The sequence below is a fragment of the Apaloderma vittatum genome, unplaced genomic scaffold, assembly GCF_000703405.1.
Source record: "Apaloderma vittatum isolate BGI_N311 unplaced genomic scaffold, ASM70340v1 scaffold17240, whole genome shotgun sequence".
NCBI lineage: Eukaryota > Metazoa > Chordata > Aves > Trogoniformes > Trogonidae > Apaloderma > Apaloderma vittatum.
In genome coordinates, this window is record NW_009695225.1 from 63741 (window position 1) to 74385 (window position 10645).

The window sequence follows — 10645 nt, forward strand, 5'->3', positions numbered from 1 at the left end:
TCCTGCTGCATTTCACAAAATCACTATGCACGTTCTTTTCTCTGGAATTTTTCCCCATCTCCCACATATATTAGACTGTTTCCTACTGTATCCAAAGGATATTAATCAAGATACAAAAAAAAAATTAGTTTTAAGTAAGGTTTTACACTTTAGTTCTAGTAACGATTTTACCAACAATTCTATGGAAAATATATTTTGCATAAAACTAAAATGGCTTCAATGTTTATTTCACAATGTTTGCTATTTTCTTTGTATTTTAAAAAACCCCAACTAAGTACCCCAAAGTATTTTAATGTACATTTTTATCCTTTCATGTCCAACAATGGATTTAGTTCCTGTTTGTATCCTGCCTCAACAAATTCTCAAGCCTTGTTTTTATTCATTCAGTCTGATATGTAGACATATAAAACTAGTCCAGCTCTTGATCTGTCTTAGCTCCTCAACTTCTGTGCATCACTACTACCACATACTTTACATTCTTCTTTATGTATTAATAAAGCTAGCAAAGGAAAAAAAATAGCTTCTTCACCCCCATTTCTGTGTTCTAGAAGAACTCTCCTGCACCCTACCTACAACAATCTCTTCTCAATATCTTCACTTTCCTCATTTAGTTCTCTGATGTGTCATTTGCAGCATATCCAAGGAAACAATCCATCTTCCCAGAAAATCTATGTTCAATGACCCCAAAGTGTGGCCACAATGTCACTCCTCTTCCCTCTTGTTCCTCCAGACGATATTGCAGAAGCTATTCTTAGCTAGTTTCAATGAGATCACTTACTTTATTTGAATGTTTGGTCTTAAACGCTTCTTAAGCATTTGCAGATACTGCAGAATGAAAAGAAACATAACGGACTCTAAACTACACTTTGCTTCCCATTTTTTTCAGCTTACATAAGTAGTTCCACCACATCCATCATCCTGCTGAGATCCAGTATCTGAGCAACCGATTTGCTTACCTACATGTGCCTCTTCGTCTATAAAAATGTGTGACACTGGATTTGTACTGGAAAGTTTTGTTTATATATAAATTTAACCCATATATTAACCACTAGGTGGCACTTTGCATTTAGATTTTTAAAATTGCAAATTCCAAAAGAGGTTTAGCATTTTTTAAACTGTCTAGGCATGCATGATACATGAAACAAACAGAGAGTGCTTTGAAAATCAGCCAGAAAGTTGTCAGCTAGCCTAGGGTTTATTTTTCAAATGGGGAAACATTTTGATTTTTGTATTTAACTTGACAAAGCAGGAGCAATCTCACCTCTTATGGGCAATGTTTTCTAGACTGCAGGTCTGAACGCCCTAGTGTGTAATTTAGGCCGCGTGAGAATTTATGAACATATACGGACTGAAATTCTTTCCGCATTTTCACACAAGTAATAAGAAAGAAAGAAAAAGGAGGTGCTGGAGAAACAGCAAGCCAGCTAACTGGGAGCAAAGCAAACACAGCAGAACTGTTTAAAGCGGTTGTAGGAATAAGACAGTAACAAAAATACTATTGCTCCAAGATACTTTGGAAATTTGAGTTATTTGCTGTCTACTTTTGTCAGGGCCTGGAGCGCACGAACAGGCATTAACGGCCCTGACCAGCCTCACGCCCCTGCCCAGGGTCCCATCTAAGCCCAGGGTTGGGCCTTCAGACATGTCGTGGGTGCCATCAACTTGGATGGCACCAACTTCAGCTCTGTCACAGCAGAGCCTGGGCCTGCCCCTTCATGGGCTTCCACCCACTGTCATGGCCCTGCCTGGCCATCCTAGGGCTTGTAAAGTTTTGGAAGTCTATGGTATATCTTGGATTCAACTAGCTAAACAGAATGACAAAATCAATAGAGTTTATCTTATATTCACCTCAGATGTTTATAGGTTTACAGGTTTTCAAAAGTCAGTCCTATTACCATGAGTAGCAAAAATACTGTTACTGACATTTCTAGGGGATTACTGGCTATTCACTAAATGAAACATTTCAGAAAAAATGGCTAATTTCCCTTCCAGTTTCCCATTGGGGAATCAAAAATCTACAAGCCAATTTTATATTTTAATGTAATTCACATATTTTTAGGGTTCTGTCAGGAAATATGGAAGTTGCCAGCTAAAAACTTTGAAAAAACCCTCTGAAAAAGAAAACACATTTCCATCCAAATTTTCCACCAAGTAAATCCTGCTTTCCAACTACTCAAAATGTTTTTTGGAGACAAAAGCATTTATTTTTGTATGACTGGACAGCATTCTAATATTACCAGAAGAATACCATTTTCTATTATGCTGTGAAGATGTTAATGGATGTATAGTCAAAGTTGTAAGAAGTACCTTCATCTTGCCCCAATTTAGACATGCTATACATTCTTAAAAAAACAACAATAAATATCAATCTCCTGTTCATATAAATCCCACCACAAAATATTTAAAGTCTCTGTAAAGTACTGGGACCATGTATTTCTGTTAGTCTGGATTATGTCTAACCCATGTGCTATTTGTTGTATTAGCTGAAGCTCTGTTAGTGCTTTCATATGCAAGATTGCATCCCTGTGGTATTTCATCTTTGAATGTAATGAAGAGTAAACTGCCACGGCCACCGCTGTCTTTACCAGACTCAAGTGCAAAACTATGTGGGGCAATACGTCTTTCAGAATCTTCTGAAAAACAAAATAAATTCACTTATGGCTGCACACTTTCATTTTTCAGGGTTCCAAATGCCATTTTTTAACGTCTACTGCTGAATTTCTATTTATGTTTTGGGGGGATAGAAATTTCAGACCTTCAAAATTGTAGAATGTATCTGTGGCCATGTGTTGCCTTTCTTCTTCCTAAAAAAAAGTTATTTTTACTCTCAGTAACCTTTGTTACGTGATATTTTTTAATACGACTGATCAGGACATTTTCTTCATCTTCACCGTTGGTTATTTTTAACCAATTTCCTGTTGGTTATTTTTCAGTAGGCAACTCTTTTCATTCAAGTTTCTTCCTCAATTACCACCCAGTCTCCAGAGCAGATAACTCAGATATTCTCTTCTGCCCTCAAATAAATAAGTATAGCTTCTGCAAAGCCCCAATATTATCAGTACCATAATGATGATTGGTTTCATATGGTGTCATTAATAGTGACACTTAAATTAATGGAAGCCAAAATAGTTAAGCATTCAAAGCATCAGCTTCAGCTCATCTCATAAAAAAACTGTGTGAATCAAAAAGTAGCAACATGTCATGTGCTATAGCTAGAAAGGCAGCAGCACAGTTCTTGAAGAAGCTAAAAGTTGTCCTTCCAAGAGCTACTGCATGAGAGGAACTTGATGATGGCACTATCTCATTTAATTCCACTTTTAATACTACCTCAAATAACTCTAAACAGCACTGCAATCTGAACTGCTGGCTCATTTTACAGAGAAAATAGCTGCAAAACCAAACAAAACCAATGGAAGACCCTGATGAAATTGGGAGAATTAAGAAAAGCGGAACCTTGAGGTGATTCCTTTTCACGTAGCAAAAGAAAGGCCTCATCTGGCTTTGTGTAAATCTCCTATTTACTGATGTGGAGTAAAGAGTGATTGTCAGGTTGGCTTAGTTATACTTACAGTTAGCTTTTTTTCTGTGATACAGAGAGAAATGTGTATGTGTCTATGTGTGAGCGTGGAATGCAAAAAAGGCACCTTTTTTACTGGAGAAATAACAGCAGGGGTCAGCTGGATAAACTAACTTTCGGACAACTTGCCATGGGTCCAACATCTGAATATTCATCCCACCGTCCTGAAGAGTTTTCAGAAAAAAGTGCTCTGTTTCATCCACAAGACTATGAGCTCAGTGCTGCAGTCCCTGAGTGAAATTCTTCTGGCAGTGTAATTCAGGAGATTGGATTATATAGCAACTTTTGTCCCTCTTGCTTTAAATTTATGAATAAGTAAGAGTATCGTTTTGGTAGTCCTGTCTGGTTTAACTTCCCATTACCAGCTGTTCTTAAATCTCTTTTGAGAGATTTAAGAAATTCTTTCCAAAGCCATTTCTCTCTCTGTCTACATCTCTTCCTCAAAGTTAAAATATTGTATCTAAAATTAAAAATGTTGTCTGGCATATGGGTCTCATAAAAACACATTTTGGAAAGTTATCGTTGAAAAGACCCATTTAACTGTGCAGCCACTCATTCCAAAATTAATAAAAAATACCCTAGAATTAATTTTTTCATAATGAAATATTTTTAGAATTTTTTCTTGTAGAACCCTGTTATAAAGTCTACTGACTGAGTTTTTAACATTTTTGACCATAAGATTCAATCAATTTCATTGGGAGCTTTTTATTTCTGTAAAAGGACAAGCCATGAGTAGTAGGCAAAAAATAAATTAGTGTTTTTCCAATGGACCTCAAAATGTGTAGCTATTATGAGCTATTTCGAATGCAATTCATCTGCCCTCCAGAAATGAACACACACACAAAAAATCCTCTCCTAAGCTTCCAGTTAAGATACGTCTATACCTCAGGTGACAAATGATAGGAGGAAAGAAGAAAACAAATGCAGACAGAAGCTAACGCAGTCCTCATAAAATAAACAACTAGATTTGCTAGAGAGCACTACAGAGAGGAAGGCACTTCTGCACATCTTGGAAGAGTGACTTTCTTCCCTAAACGGAGTGTAATGCTCTCCACTAATGGAAGAGTATGTGCTAATGCCTGAAAATCCCCCAAAGGGTGCAAAGCAGGAGGTCTGGATGTTTAACAGTTTGACATTGGCAAATGAGCAGAATTAAGACAAACAGGGTCCTGTGGTTTTAACATATCCTTAATATTGTTCAAAGAATATTTACACAGGATTCATACAGTGTTGCCTTGCAAAATGCACTACTGCTTTATTAAGCCATGAAGAAAGTTCTTTGTAGACTTCATAGTTAGTGATTTTAGGCGCACTACAAAAATTACTCAGGGAAATTCTTCAGCCCACATTATGAGGCAGCTCAGGTAAGACGACTATAACATCATTTTATTATGTAAAAAACATAATTCACAACCACCTTTAAAACTTTCCTTTATATCTCCCTAACTGGGAACTGAGAAGTATTAGATAAGGTATTCAATACATAATTGTCATTTACAGCAAAGTAGAAACTGCCTGTCCCATAAATTCCAAAATTCAGTAGCTGCACATGCACGTCAAATCCTGGAGCATGTTACATAAAGGTGTGAAGGCTTCTCAGGTGCCGAGGAGGTTCTTGAAAAAAATCCCACTGATTTTGATAGTGGAGATTCAAGCCTCCTGTGGAAAATCTCAGTGAACCTTTACTTCAGAATTCTAGACAAGACATTCACTAGCTTTTATTATAGCTTTTGGAAGGCACTAAAGAGTCACAAGGGCTGTATAACCATCTTTTCCATTCAGGAAAAAGCAAAACAGGATGTGTGAATTTATTGTAATGAATTATGTTTCAAATGTACTACAAGTTTTAGCTATGCAGCTAGGATTTGGACTAGTTCCAGCTTGCCAATTTTCATTAGTAATTCTTTATCAACAGTCAGAGTATCACTGTCATAGTCTGCAAGTCTCTTATATCTTTGTATGAATACAGAGAGTTTATTAGGAAAATAAGGACATGCAGAGAATTGATATTTTTTGAAGAACATATGCATATATTTAATGTAGGCTCTTCTGAACAGGTTCTTTGCAAAGGTATCTGTAACATGAAGTATAGGGTAAATTCTTGTATAACATTAAACATACAGTTTTAAAGTTTTTACCACAGGGGCTTTATTCCAGTCTACTACAAAATGGGATATTCCCTTAGTTTCAAACAGGCATTCTGTTAAATGTATAAACCCTTCCACTGTTATTTTATCACTATGTGAAGGAGGTTGAATCAACACCATCAGACATATTATCTCCTTCCAAGACATGAAGTTCGTCCACAGCAGTTTACCTTCAGGAGACACCTCTCTTCCCGTGAAAAGAGGCTGTGAAGAAAATATTCACAGAAAACTTCTTCCTTCCTCTAGGGAACCCAAAATAAAACTGGTGTGCATCACAAGGATACCCTTGGAAAAGCCCAGCATCTGGATCACAAAAGTGGATCTTGAAGAAAGCTTGACTTTCAAAGCCATATAATAGCTAATAGTAAACTTATTAATTCAAGATTTAATTCATTTAGCTGGGCTAGTAATTATTCCTCCATCTGGCTTCACACTACTATTATTTATGTAACAGCTGTCTCTCTTCACCACTCATATAAATAAAAAAACCTAAAAATGTAGATGAATTATTTCAGTAAGATTTTGCTTGGAGAGATATCCATGTAAATTATTCACTGTTATTATAATTTTTCTAATTACTGGATTAATAAAAAGGAGAAATTATAGAAAATACAAACTCCTTCTGATCCTTTTAATTATTTTGTTGTATACAAATTGATATTAGAGCATGCACTGGGGGAGCTGCACATTTAAATCAAGATGGGAGGTGGAGAAAGCACCATCAGTTGGGACTCATGTTTATGCCCAAAGAGCGCTGCAGATGGCAGGTCCCTGAGGTACCACAATCATCTTCAGAGCGCGTTCAAAACAGAGTGAATATGAAAAAACAAATACACTATGTATCACCCAGTGCAGCCAAAGGAAAAAACAGCGCTGCAAGAGCTGTAGTATTGCAAGGAGCCCCGTTATTCCGAGACAATACATACCTGGACCACCACATCAAAAGGGAGGCCACCAGCGAGACAGTGCTTTGTAGAACTAATTTGAAATTAAATACCTCCAGTCACTTAAAATTGTTTAACAACAGGAATTTAATGATTAGTTTTAGATGTGACCTTACTTTGCAAAAATCAAAATTGTACTTTGAACTGAAAAATGTTCAATTGCCTTTAGATCTAAAATTTCTTTCCCCTTAATCCGTCTCACTGAAAGGGCATCCTTCCTTCCAGGATTCCACATGTTAGCAGAGGAGTGCTGGGCAGAAAAGGTACGCAAAGGAAGCACTACAAAAAGCACTGTTACCTTTCAACCAGTAGGTGTGCAGAGATTGCTTTCTGCTCACAAGCTCTGGCATACAGCTCGCAAAAGATAACTAATCATAAAACATTGATGCCTTTGTCATTAAAATTTAAATAAATTAATAAATACACACCTCCAACTTTCCTAAAAAAAAACCCAAAACCTCTAAACCAAGCTCTGCCCTAGATATTTTAATGCTCTAAATGCATTTCATTTGGATTTATCTGTCACCTTGGTGTTTTGCTTGCTGAACAAATGGCTTTACTGGCAGCTCCAACTTGGAAGAATAATGTCATTTTCTCATGTTCTTACATCGTACTCACACGAAAATATAACAAGTAAATGCAGTAAAATTTAAAACTGAAAAATAATAAACTACATCTCCTCTTCCTTCTTCTGTTAAATTACAATAGGCCATACCTTTATCTATATATTTATCTTTCTATATAGAGAAAAAATAAAATCAATAAACTAACAGAGAAAATTTGTTTTTCCAGTTTTTACTTTGCGTGACTTTATGGTACTTTGAGAGTGAATCTGACCTTCTGTCTGAAACATCTTCTGCCTGGGAAACCCAGAGATCATTCTTAATACTACTACTTTACTTTCAACCATAGCCAGAGAGAGATGTTTGGATCCAAGGCTTTCAGCTTTTTCTCAGACATTCTTTCTGCTGGCCCTGTCATCTTCTTTGCCCATCAGAAAATACCAGCAGCAGCAACTTAAAACATGAGAATGCATTTGCTCCCATCTAGAGTGGCGCCCGGTGCGTGCCTATTGCCTGGCACACCTCTCTCAACAGGCTTGCTGAAGCTGTACCTTTAACATAATATCTGCATAAATTCTAAAATACATAAATTCATAAGCACAGTACAGACAAATACAGCAACTACAACCTCAACAGCAAAGAAGGCAAGTGGAGAAAATCCTGAATGCTCCAGCTGTCTCTACATTACAGCTTATCTTTTCTTACCTTTGTAGTCCACTGGCTTTGCACTCTTTAGAAGTTCCATGCATCTCGTTTCCTCCTTGTGAATCTCCAGCTGAAACCGGCATTCTGGATGGACACCATTCACCTGTGTCAAATTAACAAACATGCCAGGGATGTGAAACACATTCAAATGCTTTATGAAGGATGCAACTACCGATACAGAAAGCCACAACTTTAACTGGCAATGGTTTTGCCCAAGTATGTTCTATGCATTTTACAGACACAGTCATTGCCCATTTTCGCTCCTCATACATTGACTTTTCAAAACAAAACATTACTCTACCAGAGTATTCACTGGCTCCTTCCCGTAGCATTTCACGGCCAATTGTAATTTACAAGAAAACGTTTAACTTTCTGGTGCATTCACTAGTATTCTTTCATGAGACTCTTTCCTCCAGGGAAAAAAAAAAAAAGAATTAAACTGAAGCAGGAAAGTTAACTCATTTGGTTGTTTTTTTTTTTTTGCTTTTGTAGTAAGTTAGGAAGCTGAAAATTTAGTATGACTCACAGAACATGAAAACCAATCAAACCACATTCTTTCTGACATGGTAAATTTTGCTCTTCTTCCCTTTTCCACTATGTATATTTATCTCCTGAAGGGCCCAGAGCATGATTATTTGATTTAAGAAAACCCAGCTCCTTTAAAAATGAAAGCACTAGTGCCTTTACTTGTCTACAGCCCTTCCCCCGGTTCCTTGGTTTTCGGAAAGGGTTATTTATGTCCTCGGGAAGACACAGGGAGGTAGCAGTAGTGGGGAGAGAAACAAGCCACGGGGAAGTCGTACTGAAGTCCGTTGGATTCATGGAGGTAGACAGAGGCTAAGAGAGAAACCTGCAAAGTTCATAAGAGAATACATAGGAGAAATTACTGTAGCAGCTGACAAATGGGAAAGTAAGAAATGTCACTGGGGCTGAAAGGACAGTGAGATTAGCTCAAATGAAGTAACACAGTAATGAAATAAACTGTGAACATGCAGTAATTCAGTCAGCCTCACACATGTCTCTACCAAGAAAAGGGTGGTTTCTCTCTCTTTCTCGTACTTTTAAAAGGAGATGTTTAATAACAGAAACTGGTAATGATGTCTGATTCATGAAATAGTACTTTTTTTAAAAAAAAAAATGGCCATACTTAATTACTTAAGCTGTGATCATGGACCCAAAACCTAGGACCTGGAATCAGAACTAAGAACCTGGTCATTCTGCAGTCTCCCTGTGAGCAAGTCACTTGCACAGCTTTTAAAAAAAAAAGTGTAATAGCCATAAGCGTAACAGCAGGAGCCGTTAAGAAAACTCGCAAAAATCTGTCTCTTCTCAAAATGTCTTATTTCACTATCTACAACATCAGGTCCTTACTTCCTCATCTTTTCTCTGTATTGACTAGTGAAATTACAGGTTTTCAGGGCAGATTTTTTTTTTTCTTTTTAAAGTGAATTTGTACAGATCCTTAACATAATAGGAGTTCTAGCACCTATAAGAGAAAGTTTAGCATTATACTGAAAATATGTGTTTTGTTGTGTATTATCTACTTTCCAGGTAGGTTCCATATAAAATAAAGTCCTATGCATACTAACATTTTCAATGCATTTTCCTTTCACGTAACTGATTCTGATTTTTTTTTTCAATTGCAAATATTCAGTAACTGAGAGTAGATCTCTTACTCATCAAAAAGTATTATAATTACTGGGTCTTGGAAAGATAGGTTTCAGTAAATAGAAATGTTAACCAAATGAGGGATAAATTAAAACAGCTACTGCAATTAAGAAACCTGCCAAATAAGTGGCTTCTCTCTCTACTTCCAAAATAACTGCAAGTTTCCCAGGAGCTGTGATCTAATAGCAAAGGTTACTTTGAGAACATAAATTTGTTAGTACCCAAAGGTAATACATTACTTTTCAAACCTGGGACGTATGCCAAACTGCAATATACTTTGTTCTAATGCATGCACCTGTTTCACTCAGATGTAGTTCACCAAGCTGAAGAGATCTAGGGTTCAAGACGATGTGGCACTGACCACGTCCTGAAAAACATCAAGACTGGATTTTGAGGGCACTCGCCACCTTTCACGTCAGGTGCTCATCCATCTTTCCCTCTGCTTTACCGAAGACAGGTTATCTTTTGTAACCACCAAAGGCAGAACTGCACACAGCTCGAAATCCAGCTGAGAGGTCTCTGCGTTTGTAGTGGCTTAACAAGTTTTAAGGCATCCAGAACAGCAGTTTGACTGGAAAAAACATTTCTTCTGACAAGCAGCTTACATTTACCTTCAGCATGGTTTCCCGACTTTTGGTGGAAATGATCTGTTATTTTAAAATTTGCAACAAAAATTGGAAATATTTGGAAGGCAGATTTTTCTTTTTTCCTTTTTTGTAAATCGTGTTTCCAGCAATGGTATAGACTTTTACAGACAGCTGAAGAAACGCTTAAAAACAGAAAGATGTTAAAAGCAGACGCCCTATATTTAAAGTCTTAATATTCTGAATGCTTCATATGTTGTAAGCCGGCTGCAAGTACTAAAAAGCAACGAATCTCTCAGGTTTTTCCGCCCCACATTACGGCAGCCAGCGACCCTCTCGACCGCACCAGGGCCGCGCTCTGTGAAAACTCTCGGCAAACTCCGCTGCCCACCGGCTGCCGGAGAACGCAGGCGGGGACCGAGCGGCAGCGCCGCTGCCCCGGGGACAGGTCTGGGTG

The 10645-nt window shown here is 37.5% G+C and overlaps 1 protein-coding gene across 1 annotated transcript in view; it reads right to left on the reverse strand.

Annotated features, from left to right (window-relative positions):
* Positions 1 to 8060, reverse strand: part of VIPR2 (vasoactive intestinal peptide receptor 2) — a 52357-nt gene extending 44297 nt beyond the window's left edge. Inside the window, exon 1 of the mRNA XM_009870659.1 lies at positions 7937 to 8060. Coding sequence (XP_009868961.1) covers positions 7937 to 8060 — 124 coding nt within the window. The remainder of the gene's footprint in view (positions 1 to 7936) is intronic.
* Between the last annotated feature and the right edge of the window lie 2585 nt (positions 8061 to 10645).